The sequence below is a fragment of the Pelobates fuscus genome, chromosome 8, assembly GCF_036172605.1.
Source record: "Pelobates fuscus isolate aPelFus1 chromosome 8, aPelFus1.pri, whole genome shotgun sequence".
NCBI lineage: Eukaryota > Metazoa > Chordata > Amphibia > Anura > Pelobatidae > Pelobates > Pelobates fuscus.
In genome coordinates, this window is record NC_086324.1 from 130,275,827 (window position 1) to 130,295,613 (window position 19,787).

Here is a 19,787-nt window from a genome sequence, read left to right on the forward strand (position 1 = left end):
TAGAAATAGGGTTCAGACAAGTCCAAAGGGTTAGAAAGGATAATGATGGAAATCACCCCTTACTTAGTAGAGGTAGAATGAAATCTAAGCAATGAATAGTAGCTGTCCTTGTCACGCATTCAAGGATACCTGCTGCTACACTATCATTGAAAGCAAAAAAGATCATAAGTAGTTTGGGGCATGATAGGTCTTCTTTACGTTGAATGACTGAGCATTTGTGCTCATGACAGTTCTTTCCCGTGTAACTATAACTTTCTGTAACTTTTTCCATGTAACTTTCTCCTTTCAGATGAGAGATATCCCCTAGAAAAGCTTTGGGTTTTCCTACAAAACTGTGTCCTGTCATGGTACTTGTGGGTAATTTTTTGACAGCAGTTTAGGGACTGTCATCAGTATGATCCTCAAATGTTATTTATTTTTTATTTTTTTAAAATTCTTTCTTTTTTGTATGCATGGGTTAATAATCGTTTGATAATGCCACAACAGCATATGCAATCAGGAAATAAACATAGTTTTAATACAGATATGGCATGGAGATAACTGCACATTTTTATATGTTATATAGACAAGCCTATGTATGCGCTTCTGTCTGTAGCGCTCAGGAATGTAAAATTGCTTAGAATACACATTGCAAGTATCCTATATGCTTACCTATGCGTATCAAACATGATTAGCTGTATGCAGGCTACAATATGCTAATATCTATGCTTGTTAAGGGTTAAACTACTTGTGGTATGCAAGTTAAGTTGTGCTTCAGTGTTAAACTAAAGTGTGTACATATGCTTTTATAAAACGACAGCTTGGTTAATAGAGTTGCTTAAGTAAGTGATGTGCCACCAGGCGGGTTGTGGCATGCTGGGTTATCATCTGCACTAATCTGGGTAGTAGGTCTGTCTTGTGCTGTATCTTCAACTGTGGCTTCGGCAGCAGACATGTCCATTAATCGACAACCACAGCCAAGGTGTCTGCTGTTAAGGCGGTCGGTATGCCTTATATGTCGTGTGGAGTTGGGGTACCTGTCGGTTTTGGCATCAGGAGTGGTGGTGATCGGTATCCCATTCTCCGGCAGAGGGAGTACTCTTGGGGCACACCAGAGTCCATAGAGTCCCGAAGACCCACTGCAGGCCCAAGTGTCCGTGGATCTCCGCGATCCCACTACCCGTCCGGTATGTGAGTACGGGGGTATGGTGCTTTACCGGCCACAGTGACCAGGTGGGGGAACGTGGTGATGTAGTCATCGTTTGGAGGTGACCTTTCCGGGCACTGCTTCAGTGTTGGTCTGTGGGCTGAAAGGTAGGGGACCCCGGCGAGACATGCTCAGTTGAGGCAGGCACTGGGTCTGCTTCTGGGGGTTGCCCTGCGATGTAGGTGAGCAGCAGAACCGTAGGCCGCTGTTTCCTTGTATGGTAGGTGCTTCGCTGTCAGCCATCTTGTTGGAGCCGCATGGCAGTCGTTGACTTTAGGCTGTGAGTCACCCAGGAGCGCTGCCAAGGTGTTGTTTGCCTGGTGGGGACCGGGATAACCCCCGCCGGCCCAGAGGGGGGGGTGAACGGAGCTGGGGGCCCCCGTGTTGCTGTGGTTCTCAGTGTTCGCCGGGGCAGAGAGCGAGGCAGCGGCCGTCCGCCCCAATCCCCTCCCGGGTAGGCCTCAGTCCCCCAAGCCCTGGAGCATCTCACCAGGACCCAGTTCACCCGATATCAGGTGCCCCAGCTGCACCGGGACACTCCAGGGCCATGTATCGCATGCTTCCAGGGGGTTCCAGGCTGAGTGTGGTGGGTAACTACCCATTTTTAGTTGAGTTCCCCTGGAGCTATGATGCCTTGCAGCCTGCTGGCATGGCCGCCCGGCCCCGCCCCCCCTCAAATGTTATTTTAAAGAGAGTGTCTGAGGACATCCAGGTCCAGAGATTGATGCATTCCTTACCGCCTTTATAGGTCCACCAGCACCTGAAAGTCAAAGTCAGTTTGATCTCTGTTCCTCCAAGTGGTAACGGTGATTCCCAGGACAGTCTAGAAACATGATACTCGTTTGTTTATATTCTGTGTGCATATTTAGTATAGAAGGTATTAATAGGTCTGTCTGTCTGTCATTGGTAGATCATTCAGGTACCCTCCTATGTAAGCTTTTGAATGTTGCATACTATAATGTGTGTTTAGAGTGTTTACCCCCCCCCCGTTCTGCAATAAAGATCTTGCTGCATTGGGTTGAATACTGGAATGTTTAGTCACAGCCCTTTGGGACCAATTGACTAATGAATATACACAGGGAAATGTTTTAATGTGGACAAGCCAACTATAAAAAAAAAAAAAATAACACAATGTAGTTTGTGAGGAGGTGGAGATAGCAGGCGAAGATCATATAATATTCTACGATGCAGAGTCTTAATAAGTAAATGCAGTATGAATAATGCAACAGTTACACACAAAGAGCATTTTCTGTTCTCTACACTACGGCGTTTCCCTGCAGCACACACTATGTAAAGATATCTAATCTCTTACAAACCACACATGTTATTGTTCACAATGTCGTGTGTATGGAACATTTTGAGCACCATGTGTTTATGTGTCTGTCTGTCTTACTGCCTTTCGTGAAACATTGAAGGCCGGGACATTCTAAGCGCCACGACCACTTCATCATAAAGAAGTTATTTTATTTCCTAGACCCTGCCCCTTTTGTTTTGCAATATAAAATGAGAAACGACAATGTTTATTTTTGTGTAATAAACATGCTTCTAGTCTAGTGGCTGTCAGATAGCAGCATGGTAGTTGGAGGCATAGGGAGATGTTAAACCTCCCTTATTATACTATGGAGATCTTATTGATTATTCATTTATTATTGTATGTATTTAATTTGGTGGCTGGTTAGCAAACATAATTAACCCTCGCATTGCCGAGGGTTAACTATTTGCCAGCAGACTGTTAGCAATGCACCGAGTAAAGAGTACTTAAAAATTATAATTTGCTTGAATGAATGCAAGTGAACGATAATTTGTAAATGTGCATCCTGCTAGATGAATTTGGTAACAAATTTTATAAAAAAAATAGGTGCTTTGTGAATTTTCTGAATCCCATGCTTTGAAAGCACTGATTTTAATCTGGACACCAAATGCATCTGGGCGATTGCTGCAGAATCACTTGGAACAATCAAATTCTGACCATATTTGATTTTTAGTAAACATGAGATTGCCATTATGATCAGAATTGGGTAATTTTCACCAAGTTTTGTCCATTTAGACAAAGTGAGAATTCCAAATAAATTCACACTGGAAAACAGTCAATTATGTTTTCAATTTAGGAATCTCTGGCCTTAAAGTTTATATTCTCTTTGAAATCATTTTGAATTCTCAGTTTAGTAACTAACCGTGTAAAACATTGAAGCATGGGATTTGTTTTAAAAAGAGTTATAAAAATAGCTGGGCTTGGATATATTGTGATGGCAGGTATATAATAAAAGGAAAGAAAAGAAAAAGTTACCTGCGCTCTCTCCTTAATCCCCATGTATTTTTAGACAAATGGAGGTCATTTAGTTGCTCCAATGGCCATTGGAGGGAATGCCCGCCTGCCAACGTCAAGGCAGCCTGGTTACAATGCTGCCGCCCATCCCATGTGTTCCCTATTAAGGGTTAATAAGTATATAGGGGTGTATATAAAAAATACCCCTCTCTGTCTCATTAGAGATATCTTTGACAGAAGCTCAAGGAAGCAGGCTGAAGGGTCAGTGTTAGGACGTGCTTAGGGGGGTCTGCCTTGACGTTTGCAGGCGGGCATTCCCTCCAATGGCCATTGGAGCAACTAAATGACCTCCATTTGTCTAAATATACATAGGGATTAAGGAGAGAGCGCAGGTAACTTTTTCTTTTCTTTGGTTTTTACCATATATTGGGGCTGATGTGTACTGTAGTCCTTGCTGCCGGCCCAGTAGTGATGGGACTGAGCGCAGGACTTCTCTTTTTGTATTTATATAATAAAAGGAACTCAACATTAGAAAACCTAAAACAAACATAGATACACAGACAGGCACACACAGATACAGACAGGCACACATAGGCATACATACATAACATAAAAGGATGGGGAGGGGGGGCAGAAGGCAAATCTGATATCTGTTCCAGGGCCAGCAGTCACACACCTCCTGTTCTTCATTGTCCACATCCCCAGGCCCTTCTCCCTACCCTGCCCATCAGGACTGGAAGCTGCACGGTAATAGAGATACGCAGGGAATTTGATAGAGGGTCGTAGTCCCTCTAACTCTTATCACTGCACTGCTTTTGCTCCTGGTTAACTCTTATCTAAGGATGGAGGCACAAAGAGCAGTGCAGCCTGTCAGGAGAAAAAAAAATTGGGTTTACAGGACCCCACATGCAGGACGGCACCCCCCTAATGACTCCCCTGATTACAGATAGAGAAGTCTTTGCATGGCAATTGTCAGTTGCCTGTCTCTTGAATTTAGCTATAAACTTCTAGGAAGTAAGAGGACTGGCTGTCTGATTGACAGCTGGAAAAGTGTAACAAGCAGAGAAGGATTAAGATCCCATGTAACCCTAGACAAGTTTCCAGTTTTGGGCCTTAACTTCATTCTTCACATAGGAATGGTTAAAGGTTAAAGGAACACTATAGTGCCAGGAATAAAAAAAAAAAGTGTGTTCCTCTGCTGGCTGTTTGAGTGACTGCCACCAGAGGTGTTACAGGACAGTGATGTAAAGAAAAGGCAATGTTCACATTAAAATGTCTGCAGGGACAGGCTATAGACACCAAAATTTTAGTTTTTTTACAACAGAGTAAAAGCATTGTAACATTGAATGTAGTAATATACAAAGGTAGGTAGGAAAGGGTACATGCTGTGAGTTAATACATGCAAGTGGAGGTGGTGCAGTGTACAAAGGCACATCGTGGCATAAAATACATTTTCAGTATTCCTTTACATTTGTGATTTCAATATTGTTTACAGAAGTAAAGAGGATGTGAGGGAAATATTAGTAGCTTATAAGGCCAACATTATCGAACAGTTAGATTATACATAGCACCTGAATGGATGTAACATAGGTGTTATTTACCAGTTTGGTCTAGGAAACAATTCGAGTTGAGGGTGGTATAACCTTGTCTCGGGGGTGTCAGTCCGTGAGTCCAGAACCTGCCTGTGTGGTGATGCATATGTTTGTGATGGATGTGTTCCGGGAGTGCATTTAAAATAGCCAAGAGTGGGGGTAGCGTGGAGGGGGGAGAAAGAGAGGGAGAGAGAGGAGAAGAAGGAAAAAACAAAAAAACAAAGTGGGGGGTTTGTTGCAGCGGGTTGGGAGGAGAGAATGGGTGAGTGAGGGGCTGGAGAAGTTGAGGGAGGAAGCTCCACTGAGTGTACGTAAGGGGAACTTGAAAAGTTTGTTGTGATGTCGTGCATTAGAGTGGAGGGTTTATCCATCTTTCTAGCAACCTTTATTTTGCATTTTACCGTGCTCAATGATGGGGTCACGAGTCTGCCCCATTGTTCATCAATTTCTCTTCTCGTCGCTAGCGCTATCCTAACAATAAGTTTGTTTTGGAATCTGGGGTTGTGCTTAAGGGGTTTTGAAAGGAGCCAGACCCATGGGTCTAATGGTATAGTAGAGTGTAGTATCCTAGAAGTTAGTTGTGCTACCTGGAGCCACAATTGGGCTACCTGTGTACATTCTCACCATATATGGAAGTATGTGCCTTTCCAGCACAGATCGAAGTCCGAGATACCTGTTTGTTTTAGCCAGAGAGAGGTTTTGTACGCTTGCTCTTTATGTTTGACGCAGACAGAGACTGTGGCTTTGGCTTCCCAGATGTCCCTCCAATCTGTGCGACCTTCATGGGCTCCGAGGTCTCTCTCCGAAGCTGACACGTACAACAGCGACCCCTCATAGAAGGATGTGAGAATAGTTGAGTATAGTGTGGAGATTTGGCTCTTTTGGATTGGGCAGTGCATGCAAGTCCGCTCAAAGGGGGCGAGGGTTGTGGTGCCTGCCTGCCTGTTCGTTAGTTGGTGTGTCCACAAAGCTGTGTATTTGGAGGTAGCGAACATCATCGAAGGTGGTTAGTGGAGTTTGCTGCGGGAGATCTGGGAATGGTATAAGTTTTTGGTTTTGGAAGAATTGGTAAAAGCTGAGAAAGTTCATTGTTCTCAAACCTGGAGAAGTGTTGGGGGATCATGCCTGGGATGAACTGTGCATGAGTGAAGAAGGATTGGATATCTGCTCTGATAAACCAAATATATAAAAGTGTTGATTTCTATTCAAATCTACACTTTAATAAAATGAAAAAAGAGGACACACTCTTCATACATAAAGCATTTCAGCAAGCTGAATGACTTTTGTGCTTGGACTGATCCTTTAAAATAAAAATAAACTCTATGGCTTCATGTTGAAGTGGATTTGTGCTGATCAAAACTAAGATAAAGGCAGATAAAGGAAAACATTCTGAAACATGATGCATATAACAACTGCAGCTGGTGCTTACTCATACATTGCTATGACTTAAATAACTAAACACTGAGATTTGAAAGAATGCAAATGGCAGACATGTAATTGCCGTGAAAGTAATATCCTATAATTGGAAGTATAAATATAATGAATTGGAATCCAGAATTTTAAATCCCAGAGATAAAAACAAAGAAGTGAATAAGTAATGTCATAAAGTGTTGGAAACCAGCAACCTAGCTCACTTAAGGTACCGACCTTATCCTTTTTTTCCCCCACATACATTTCCCAGCCAATGGTTTTTGTTTTTTTAACTTAATAAAATACTTTTTCACTTGTTTTCGGAAGAATGACAACATTTCGAAAATGTAGGTTTTAGGTTATTTACTCAGAATCCAAACGCGAATACATCTTTGGTAGAATTGACTCGCCAACCGAATTCCATTTGGTGCTATTCGATCATTTGGCCATTAAAGGGGTGTGATGAGCAGGGACTTTGTTTTACCTTCCCTATGCTCCTGCTCGCTGTGTTGTGAATTGGGCTATTTCTGCCCAGTTACTAGTAAATTAATTACCTCCCCTGTGCTCCAAATAAAAAGAATGGGGGATGGACAGATTACTCTCCACCCGATGTGCCCCAATGAAGAAGCTATTTTATTTAATACAATAAAGCAGGAGAGACAGTATTTCCCATTCTATATCCATGGGCGGCTGATAGGGGTTTAAATCATTATAATATGATATTGTCCACCCTCCCATCTAAGAAGTGGAAAATCTCCACTCACTGGACTAGATGTCCCCAGGACCCTTAAATTAAATTAAACCTACCTACCTCCTCAGCCTAATAGAATAGAATTCCTAATAATAGTGTGGGGAGAGGCATTAAACTAATACCGGTAAAATAGAATATATATACTAACTATTAGAAGTTTTCTATTCTTTAGCCCCAAAAGACCAAAATTAATTCCAAAATCATGTGATGTAACTATTAAAATAAGGGTTTTTCACGCTATGCAAGCACAGTCAGAGTGGCCTCAATGGTTGGCTGGGGTGGGGATATAAGGTCCCTCCCATTCAATGCCATGCATTACGCTTTTAATGTTTCTGTTGTATATATATCAGGAAAAAAATGTGCCATCGTAAAATAAATAATAATGATAATTAGTTGCCAACCTTCAATTTTCTTTTTCATTTAAAAAATATACTTTTTGATTTAAAGAAAAAAAAAAGATTTTTTATTTGTTATCTTATATTTTATTTCCTGAGTCTTTTACTTCACGGTAATGGATTGCAAAATGTTATTTTAAAACTATTTGCTTTCTCTGGAATGGTTAGCTGGGGATAACACCCTCCTTCTCAGTTAGGGGTATGGACAGGGACTATGTCAACTGTGCTATTTTACAAGCCCCATGAGATGTGGCCTTTCTAGTGACGGGGCAGCAATGTTTGCCCAATCATTAGTTTATAATTTTTAGTAGATATGCCCCCACCTACCACATGGAAGATGGACTTTATCCTCCATTATACTAATAAGGAGATCACACTGGACCCTATAGGCATTTTGTTTTTATTTTTCTTTACATTAGAACTTGCTAGCCAGCCGTCATATTGTTAACCCATGTGCTTCATATGGGTCTCGCGAGATTTAGACATGGAGCTGCAGGCAAGGTAAGAAACAGCGTCCTGCTGCCTCCCCCCCCTCCCTCCCCCCAGGACCGCTGGGCTTGTAATGAGCCTGGCGGTCCTAGAAGGTATTATCGGCGATATCGGTATCTATATTGGCCGATACCGATATTGCCGAAAATACCGAATATCGGTCGATCCCTAGCAGACAGTCACTTACACCGAGGCAAACATCCACACATACAGAGACAGGCAGACAATCACTGACACTGAGGCAAACATCCACACATACAGAGACAGGCAGACAATCACTGACACTGAGGCAAACATCCACACATACAGAGACAGGCAGACAGTCACACACACAGGCAGACCGTCACACACACAGGCAGACCGTCACATGCACACAGGCAGACAGTCACACACAGACAGTCACACACACACACAGTCACACACACACAGGCAGACAGTCACACACAGACAGTCACACACACACACAGGCAGTCACACACACACACAGTCACACACACACACAGTCACACACACAGACAGTCACACACACACAGACAGTCACACACACACAGACAGTCACACACACACACACAGGCAGTCACACACACACACACACAGACAGTCACACACACACACACAGTCACACACACACAGTCACACACACAGACAGTCACACACAGTCACACACACACAGACAGTCACACACACACACACACACACAGTCACACACACAAACACAGTCACACACTCACAGGCAGTCACACAAAGACACACTGACCTGCTTCCTACCTCCACATCCCTTGGAGCTCCTGGAGGCTGGGTGTTGGGGAAGCAGGGACTCCCTCCGGCTCCCCATGCTGCAGTCAGCCAGACCCCCGCCGCACGCTAAGCCCCGCCCCCGCCGCACAGTAAGCTCCGCCCCCGTCGCACGCTAAGCCCGCCCCCCCGCGTGCTAGCTCCGCCCTCGCCGCAAATGTGTCATTTTTTTTTAAAGATCCCGGCCGGCCATGTGTGAGGTGTGCCGGCCGCCTGGCTCCCCCTGCTCCCATGGGGACCTGTGTGGCCGCACAGCTCACACATGGCCAGCAGGGATCACAGTTGCCTGAGTAATGAATGGGCCTGTCAGCCCAGCCCCAGGTGCGGCGGCCCACCTGGAAATTTCCCGGTATCCCGGTGGGCCAGTCCGGCCCTGGACACACATACATACACTGATAGACACAAATACACCAACAGACACACACTCTCACTGATTTGAAATCACTGACAGATGGTGTTTCCTTAACGCCTTTAAAACCAATGATATTTTATGCTCACAGTACAAACTGGCCCAGGAGATCCCATGTCCTGCTTATTTAACATCTGACACCTCTATATGGCCTTGCCACAGTTAAACGGACACTGTAGTCACTATAACCATTTAATCTCTGTGAATTTGTTATAGGGTGTCCTTCCATTCACTGTTTAACCATTTTTGAGTAGTTCACCACTAAATACAGATCCCACCCACACCCTGGACCTGCTGGAGGTTCGGTGACGGCAGGTTAGATTACACACTTGCTTGTAACCATACCTATTCATACTGGCAATCAGCTCTCTGATAGGCTTAAAAGCAGTCAGCTGGCACTCTCAGACAATGACAGCTGCCCATTGTTGCATAAGCTAATACTTCATTATTGGCCCCAGCAGCACAGAGTGGGTAGGCTGCCGGGGACTCTCATTCATTAAAACAATAAAAACTGTTTAACAATGAATGATAAGATGGCACCAGGGAGCTCGAGACACTATAACTAATTCAATGAGATGAAGCAGATTCATTGCCTGCAGTGTCCCTTTAATGACTTTATATTAAAATGGAATGTCCTATTTATTTAAAGACTGAATTATATCTTAATGGTCCTTAAGGCATTAATCAAATTAAACTAAGGTCGATGTAAAGTTACAACATTAAACTGCATCCCAATGAGATGATCAAACATATAAATCCAGAGTAGTTTAAATTTGCCTGAAGAATTTTTGTGACAGGTCTGTGCTTTGGGGAACATGTTCATCAGTGGGACATACGAGAAGTCAAATATTAACAAGAATTAGGAGATGCACTGCTTGTCTAGTGAGACTATACGCCTGGTCTCTCTAGACACAGCATTTACGTCAGAAAACAGGCTGTCGGAAGTCTGTGCAACCCAATTTTGTTAACAGCAAATCCTGTTGCGTTTTTTTCAATTTTTTCCTTCTTCATTATTTATTTTGCTTTGGGACAAATTCATGCCAGTTGATAAATAGTATTTTTTTGACGTAACTTTGCCGTGTTGCCAAAGTTTGCAGCATTAACCTCCAGTAAATTTACCTGTATATTGCTTATATGTGTTTTATAGTAATGCATGTGTCACATTGATTATGGATTCTAATAATCCATTGAAGGAACAATCTAAGCACTATAACAACTTCATTGAAATTGAGTTGTTATGATGCAAAGAGGTCCCTGGTGTTTCCATACCTATGGTGGTTAAACCGTTCATGAATGATTTAACCCCAAAGTTGGTTCAAAGTTGGAAGATACAGACTGCCGACGGGCAGGGGCGCTGCTAATTAGCTTAAAGTGGTCAGCTCATACTCTAAATCAGGGGTGCCCAAAATGTAGATCCCTAGATGTTGTACAACTTCAACTCCCATGATGCATTGCATGGCTGTAGAATGACACACCCTAATCCCCGCGGCACGCCTATGGATTGAGTCCTGCAGGAACAGCGTTCCTGCACTTTTTTTGAGCAGGAACTCCGTTCCTGCAGGCACTCAGCGCCCCCAAATGCCCCCCTTCCTCCCCTGTCATAGGGGGGAGCAAGAGGTGATGCCCCCCAGTCGGGTGCTGATGCTGGGAGCCAGAATATGACGTCATATTCCGGCTCCCAGCTACAGCAGACAGCCCGCGCAGCAAGAGGAAGCAGACAGCACACAGCTCCCTCGCCGCGGCTGAGATGAAGACAGGCACCCGACCCACTGGACCCCAGGGACAAGTCCACGCCAGCACTCCAGGTAGGGAGGCTGGGTGGAAATTTTTTTCCTGGCACTGCATCAGTTCTCCTGGCACTGCAGGATTCCTCTCCCTTCCACCCCCCAATCCCCAGTTGCTGAAGGGGTGAAAACCCCTTCAGTGACTTACCTGAGGCAGCGACATGTCTCGCGTCGCTGCCTGCTCCTCCCCCGCCGCTCCACCTTCTGCCTACGTCGGCCGGTGGGCGAGACTGATCCCGCCCACCGGCCGAGGAGACCTAATGCGCATGCGCGGCAATGCCGTGCATGCGCATTAGCGCACCCCATAGGAATGCATTGAAAGCGATTTTTCAATGCTTTCCTATGGGGAATTGAGCGACGCTGGAGGTCCTCACACAGCGTGAGGATGTCCAGCGACGCTCTAGCACAGAAAACCTGTGCTATAGAGCAGGAAGTTCCCTCTAGTGGCTGTCTAATAGACAGCCACTAGGGGAGGACTTAACCCTGCAAGGTAATTATTGCAGTTTAAAAAAAACTGCAATAATTACAGTTGCAGGGTTAAGAGCAGTGGGAGTTGGCACCCAGACCACTCCAATTCCAGAAGTGGTCTGGGTGCCTACAGAGTCCCTTTAATGGCTAGAGAAAGAAGTAATTTTATGAGCGTCAGCTGATAAGCTAAGGAAGAAGCAGAGACCTCCTGGTACCACAACAACTTCATTTCAATAAAATACAGCTTTGGGCACGTGTCTTGTCTTGTTTGCATTATCACAAACCAAGGTTCTTAGTTTGCATGATTTTATTATATATTTAGCTATATGTTGACTGAATAAAAACACCAACAACATAATATAAAAATAAAGATTTTGCTTTAGGGCTTTATCTACAGATTATGTGTCACTTAAAATATTTATGTATTGTATGTATTGTATTGTTACCTGCTTCACTGATGAAAAGTATAATATGATATAAAATATACCAGGTTTATTATCATGATCCTCTCATCAACAGAAATTTCAAATTTGTTTTAGTCTAGATTGGTCCTAGTTGTCCATGCTGAATAGTTTAATGTTTTTTGTTACCAACTAATTGGATGTTTGTAATAATGCATTTGGCTTTGTATTGTTAAAATACAAAACAAAAAAAAAAAATGGTTCTATTTTATTCGATGGCCACTGATGGTGATTGCTGCTTTTCTTATGTCAATGTTGTGACCCCATTATTCTTTCTTATGTATTTTAGATCAACTTGACATTGTATCGATGGCTGAGACAACTATGACACCAGAAGAAATTGAACTGGAGATGACCAAAATCCAGCGACTTCGAGAAGTTTTGGTTAGAAGAGAGTCAGAACTGAAATTCATGTAAGTATTTCCCAAAATCACAACATTTACAGGTTTATTCACTGAAGTTAGCATTCAAAGTGAATTTAAAGTGAATTTCCAATTTAAGTTGAACTAGAGGTAAAGCTGAAATAGAGATTGTTTTACAAATTTGTCTTTTTTGCCCTTTAATTAAAAATGCACTTTGAATTCACTTCTACTTCTCATTTAAGTGAATAATCCTGTAAATGTAAACAAAAATGCCACCGTCAAATGCAACTAGTTACCTCTACTGAAAACCTTTAAAGTTTGTCTTACAGTTGCGTAGAAGGATCAAGTCAGTGGACAGTTCTTGCCTTTAAGTTTACTTGTAACTAATGTTACAAAAACACTATACAAATAATAATATAATACAAATTCCTGACACTATAGTTCGGAAATCGCCATTTATGTCACCGCCCCTCCCTCCCCCCCGGTTCTGACTAAAAAGGTATAAAACATACCTTTTTCCAGCATCTTCGGGTCCCGTCATAGCTCCCTCGGCCTCAGAAAGCATTGGGAGACTATTGCGCATGCGATGCAAAATGCAGCATTGCGCCAATCAGCATGTCCTCATAGAGATGCAGTGAATCAATGCATCTCTAAGAGGAACGTTCAGCATCTCCATGCAGTCAGTGGAGACACTGAATGTCAGTGCTGCTCACTGTTCAGCACTGACCCAGAAAGCACCTCTAGTGGGCGTCTGCGTGACTGCCACTAGAGGTGTTACTAGACAGTAATGTAAACACTGCCTTTTCAGAGAAAACGCAGTGTTTACATTAAAAGGCATGCAGGGACAGGCTATAAACACCGGGACAACTACATTATGCTGAAGTTCTGGTGACTATAGTTTCCTTGTACATTGAAAACTAAATGAAGATTCTTACATAAAAGGGTTAATAAGTCAGTTGATTATTGTATGAAAGGCACTCAGATGGGGTATTTACTAAAGTGAGAATTCAGAGTGAATTCAAAATGAATTTAAAATTTAAAGCCAAGGTAGCTGAACTGAAAGCTTGCCCATGTGACATCTGTTATTCAGACAGTGCTATTTACTGTATTGTGCATGATTGTACATTTTAATATTTTAGGCAAAATAATACAGAGATTACTATATTTCAGCCAGACTTATATTATTGAGTAAGAAATACAAAACACTCATCATTACTGTGGGACTAGAGAAACACGTCAGTGCAGTTTAAAAACATTGTATAATGACTCCCATCAACGCGAGGCAGACATGACATCATTGGGCACACAGAATTTGGGGGGTTAAAAAGCACTGCGAAACAAGAAATGGGCTATTATGCAAGAGTGGCCTGCCAAGGAACAACCCTTGGCCCACGCTTAAGAGAAAACTGGGTATTCGCTAGCTAGGTTATATACAGCGCTGCGGAATATGTTGGCGCTTTATAAATGCCAGTAATAAATAAATATACAACAGATTTCAATGAGGGGGCACATCATAGTTTGTGTAGGGCAGAATTGCCATTATTTTTCCAGTTATTGTCTTAAGATGCTCAGATGGCTTTTGGTTGTACAATGTTCCCAACTCACGCAAAAAAAAAATTGCCTTTTCTTGCCACTGTGTATGTTCCCTATTGTAAAATGCACACACAGTTTAGAGTAACAGTGGCAGGATAGCAGTTAACACTGTATCAGCACTCTGAACCTTATTATAGATTGTTACACAGCGTTAAAAAGTGCTAATGTAATGTGAACTGCTGTCCTGCTGGTCATACTTTTCTTACTGTGCTATAGTTGATTTGGGAGTGAAAAACTGGAGCAAAAGAAGTATTCTTATATCCATAAAGTGTGAAGATAAACTCTTTCCCTGCCACAGAGACTGATTCACTAAATTACTTTTAGTCACTTGAGCACCACCTTGACAAGCCTCCTGTGAGGAGATTTTAAACCTATTAGTTGGTATGAGGACACCCCTCAAACTGTGACAATTTATCGCTTCCTTTCCTGAGGAACATTTTCCCTGGTAGGCATTTAACTACTTTCCTAATCAAAGAGACAAACAAAATGGCTGAATCCCACAGTCCTCTCCATCACTAATTTTAACCCATTAAGGACCAAACTTCTGGAATAAAAGGGAATCATGACATGTCACACATGTCATGTGTCCTTAAGGGGTTAAATTAAAGGCCATTAACTGATTGATAATGGTTTTTGACTTTCGTTGGGAATAAAGCAGTCATTTTCAAAGTGATCGGGGACCATTTTATTGCTGGTAATGCCACATAAATCAGTAAGTTATTGAATTTCAAACCAAACCAAAGAAATGGTTTGCTTGTTAAAAGGAAACTCTAAGTACCAAAACAGTTTAAAGAAGCAGTTTGGGTGTATAGATAATGCTGCTGCAGCCTCACCCCTCAATTCTCTGTCTTTTTTTAGTTAAATCCCTTTGTTTGGCTGTAGTCAGAAATTATCAGAACAGTGGGTTTGTGATCGATTTAACATCATTAATGGGTCATCATCGGCAGCTTTTAAGATAAATATTGCATGTCCGATTGTAATTTACCTCATATTTACGATATATTAATATCCATGGGTTATCAGCCTCATTTATCTCTAAGATATGGTAATACTAGCTGAGAAAGGGAACAACGGGAATTGTTCATTACCTCTGGCCTACAAATACATTATTAGCAATGTAAGTGTAAAGTGCTAAGATGTTTGCAGAACAGCAATGACGTGTAGAACGTAGGAATTGTTAAAAAAAAAAAAAAAAAACTCTAGATAGTTCTGCATTCATTGCAAAATGTTTATAAATCTATAAATTTGCTGATGTGAACATTTCATTGCAGCATTGCCATACATCAAGCTTTCCCCCCCCAGGTAATCTTGTTAAGTGTTGTCATGAATTGCAAATACATTTATTATATAAACCAAAATACTTTGAAACATTTTCCAAAAAAATAAAAATGAAATGAAACTTAGCTTTCAAAGTTAATTGTTCCTTTTCTTTGCTATAGTGCAATAATAATAGTGCAATAATAATAATAATTTCTCTACCAAGGCATTATTCGGTGCCTCTACCTCTCTGCGGAGGGATCTTAAATTTCAGCTCCCCTTACTTCTCCAATACTGTAGTACATGTTTAAATTTAACTTTATCGATAAAGGAAGGGCTCTAAGCACAGTCTGTTAACACCCTCAGCAGCACTATAACCAGTTAAATGCTGCATATAGACCTTACGCAAATCAGCAGCCAATCAGAAACTATTATTTCCTGAATACATCCTGTATAGGGAAGAGAAACAATTTCAATAAATTCAGTGATGCTGATGAATGTCGTCAGTGCATAAAAGAAGCAAATGTTTGCAAGATTGATTTAATTTTTTTTTTGTTTAAAATACTTGTGGGTAAAATGTTCAGCATGGGGATTAGACACTTTCTAAAGTGGTAAATGACGGTGTGTATCACATTTCTGGATGGCACTGGATTTCTGATGGCACTGGAACTTCAAGCCTTTACCTTTTGAAAAGAGTCATCTGATTTTCCAATTAAGATTTGATATAGATCCAATTTGATCTTTGTTATACTCAGGGGATCCCAAATTATTTCAAGTGCACTTGGAGAAGCATGATGTAGGCACCAGACACGTGTTGGTTATCAAAATAAGCCTCTGACCTTTATTTTGTCAGTTGTGTTTTTATACATTAAAAAGTAAGTGCTTACGTGCAAATACTCATAGAACGGTAGTAGGAAGAGAGTGATAGGGATGAACGTCATGTACATATAACCGATAAGTTCCGGGAAAGAGAGGGAACAGACTTTTTAGGAGATTTAGGAGAGACAGCTATGGTGAGGGCTATCTGCTCCTGGAACTAGACATATATGGTCTCAAGTGTTGTTTTAAGCATTAAGCATTTCCTGAGTCCAAGTTAGCCAATTTTAATATAGGCTGTCTAATATGATATATAATTTATATCATGTCTGAAATAAAATGTATCACTCAGCATATCAGACTGCTTTGCATGACTTCTATTTTCCAGGCTAATATTATGAAGAATAGTTCAGATCTGATATCTAAGTCCGCATTACTAATACCTGCAATATATCAGCCATTGGAACTGCTTGCAATTGATGAGGTTTGAAACTGTCTACTATTCACCAGACTTTAATTTCTTGCCCGCGTCACTATTATTTTCACTTCCCACTGTAATGTTTTATCACTGGTATCAGCCATGTCCGAGTCTAACCCTCAAGTGCGAACAAGAGACTAAGATGCATTGGATGTCCAGCAGGCACCATTCATCTGTGTCTGAATTCTGAATTGTGAATATATATATAATGCAAAATTAATGTGATAAAAAACACAATTCAAAATATACAGTGATGGTGATTTTATGTATATATTTAACAATGTATATCACTTAACTGCTCTATATCTAAAATGTATGGTTTCCTGTTGTCACCTCCAAAGAGGTATCTGAAGCATATGGGCGCTGTGTGCACTGTTCCTTAATCTGTATTTTGTATAAATGCACCACTGCGGAGATATGCATGTTCCAGGTGTGCCCCCATTTGCCTCTTTTATCCACTTTAAACAAAAGCAAATCATTGGTTGAGAATATTGACTACTGACAATCACTGCTGGATCACGTGTATCAATGTCAGTGTGTAGAATTAAAGGAACACAAACATGTACTCCTGACCCTACAGTTTTAAAACAACCATCTAGTATTTTTTTTTTCATAACATTATTACTCTGTAGGTCCTTCAACCCCTCTTTCTTAATTGTATCATTATATTGGATCATGTATTCATATTTCCCAAAGTAACCTTAGCGACATGATGGCCATATGGTCATCAGATCTGCACCATCTCTAAACATCTCCTGAGACCGCAGCTCTTACAAGTCTACAGGAATACAAGTCTCTCTGGTCCTCAGTTCTCACAATTACACTGAGAGATGTAAAAAGAGATGTAAAAACCAGAGTTCCAACGTGTGAGCTGATGTAGTGGAAATATTTTTTCAAATGCAATCTCTCTCATTTATTGCACCAACACAAATTATGTACCGTTTTTTTAGAGGGCAAAAAGGACTTTAATTTGAGGTGACATATAAATAGATAAATTCTCATTAATTATAAAAAATGCCCAAAAAGCTTTTTTTTTCACCGTTTTGGCAATAATTGAGTATGCATACTATGTCCAGCTTAGAAAAAGTTTTTCACAATTAATTCATGTATGTGTCTTGATTTATAGAGTACATAATATGTATAGGATTTCAGCTTATTTTAAAAGTTACAGGTCACAACATACAAGGACTAAAATAAAATTTCAATGTGAAGCAATTTTAGAATTTGGTATGTTTGTCTTGTACGTTTAGTAGCCATCACAGAAAACAAAATTGCCACACAAAAGTATATATTTATATAAAGTAGACATCACAGGCTAGTTACCTAAGGTTAGTTTGACACTTTCTACGTAGCCATTTCATTGCCTATTCCTGTTAAATATTGGAGTAAAATTTTGTTTTTTCTCTTCTTTGGCATATACACATATAACAAGGTTTTGTAAAGTGTATGTCGTATAGCTGATGTGTGCTATTCCTGCACAGAACACCATATTGCAGGCCCGGACTGGCCATCGGGCACACCGGGCAAATGCCCGGTGGGCCGCGGTGGCCGTGGGCCGAGGCCGTCAGGGGAAGGTCCCAGGATCTCCCCTGCCGGTCTTTGCAGGGTCGGCACTATCCTAGAGCCGGCTCCGCTGTATTCCATGGAGGGCCGGTGGGGAGGGCCGGTGTGCACTCCCACACACATCACACTCAGCACTCACACATCACACTCAGCACTCACACGCATCATCCACAGCACTCTCACACATCATCCACAGCACTCTCACACTCAGCACTCTCACACACATCACACTCACACACATCACAATCACACTCAGCACTCTCACACACATCACACACATCACACTCACACACATCACACTCACACACACCACAATCACACTCAGCACTCTCACACACACATCACACACAGCACTCTCTCACACACACATCACACACAGCACTCTCTCACACACACATCATCCACAGCACCCACACCCACACCCACACACACAGCACCCACACACACATCACACAGCACCCTCACACAAATCAATCACACACAGCACCCTCACACACATCACACCTCACACACACACACATACTGCACCCCTCACATACACACAGAACCCCCCGACACACTGCACCACACACATACACAATACTTCCAAACATATTTATATATATATATATATATACACACACACACACACACACACACTAGATTCATTGTAAGCAAACACATACTACACTCCTAAACACACACACTCTACAAACACTACATCACTTATACACACACACACACACACACACACACACACATACTATAGCCTGCATGCACACTCTTGCTACATCCCCTATACACACATTCTCTACATCCCCTAGCCACATATGCATTACATTACACCACAAACACAACACGACTAAAACCGACCTTATAACACAATACCACACCACAATCAGCTCACTCTGCACACACAAAATACCACAAGCAGGCTCCAAACACATGCACAATACTCTTTCCTGGCATTTTTGTCTCCTGGTATCCATTTATAGAGACACCAGAGACAAGTTGCAAGGAAACACAGTGCAAGCATGTTATTAAATTTGCTTGCACTGTGCAGAACAAATACAGGGCTTTTTTCTCATGCTAGAGCTCTTCAGCAGAGCTCTGCCCTGAAAGAGCATTGAACCAACATGCTCACTTTGAGAGGGGGCGTGTTTGTCATTAGTGATGACAAAACACACCCTCTCTGGCCCCGCCCCCTTCTTAGTGGGCCGCTGTGGTAAAAAAATGCCCGGGCCGAATTTTTTTCCCAGTCCGGCCCTGCCATATTGTGTTCAGCTACATCTGCTGAGTATAACGATAACCCCATTGTATGCTTTTGGCACTATTCTGTGAAGCTACAATGCCATATAAGAGACAAGACAATTTCAGTTTCTATAGCTAGAATTTTTAAAGATGGATATGATGGGCCTATGTCTCATTTTGGGGTATTAGAGCAGTTTGAATGTTAAAATAAGCCCACAAAGGGCTTCCATTTAATAAAGCAGACACCCCAGGGTATTCTATATGGCATATATTGTGTCTTAACCTGTCACCATTTTTTCACCAGTGTATGTCAATGTTTGTGGTGAGGGGAAAAATAGAATTTTTACATACATGTTGCATTTTTGTTGAGTATTTCTTACACTTGATATGTGCCACTGTCATAAAACCCCCCTAATTATGCTCAGTTAAATTTTCTGAGTAAAACAATATGCCCAATGTATGACCTAGACACTATTTTGTGA

General features: G+C 41.8%; 1 protein-coding gene across 1 annotated transcript in view; it reads left to right on the forward strand.

The window, feature by feature from the left end:
- BMERB1 (bMERB domain containing 1) overlaps window positions 1-19,787 on the forward strand; it is a 197,274-nt gene that overhangs the window by 126,883 nt on the left and 50,604 nt on the right. Inside the window, exon 2 of the mRNA XM_063428846.1 lies at window positions 12,296-12,419. Coding sequence (XP_063284916.1) covers window positions 12,296-12,419 — 124 coding nt within the window. The remainder of the gene's footprint in view (window positions 1-12,295; window positions 12,420-19,787) is intronic.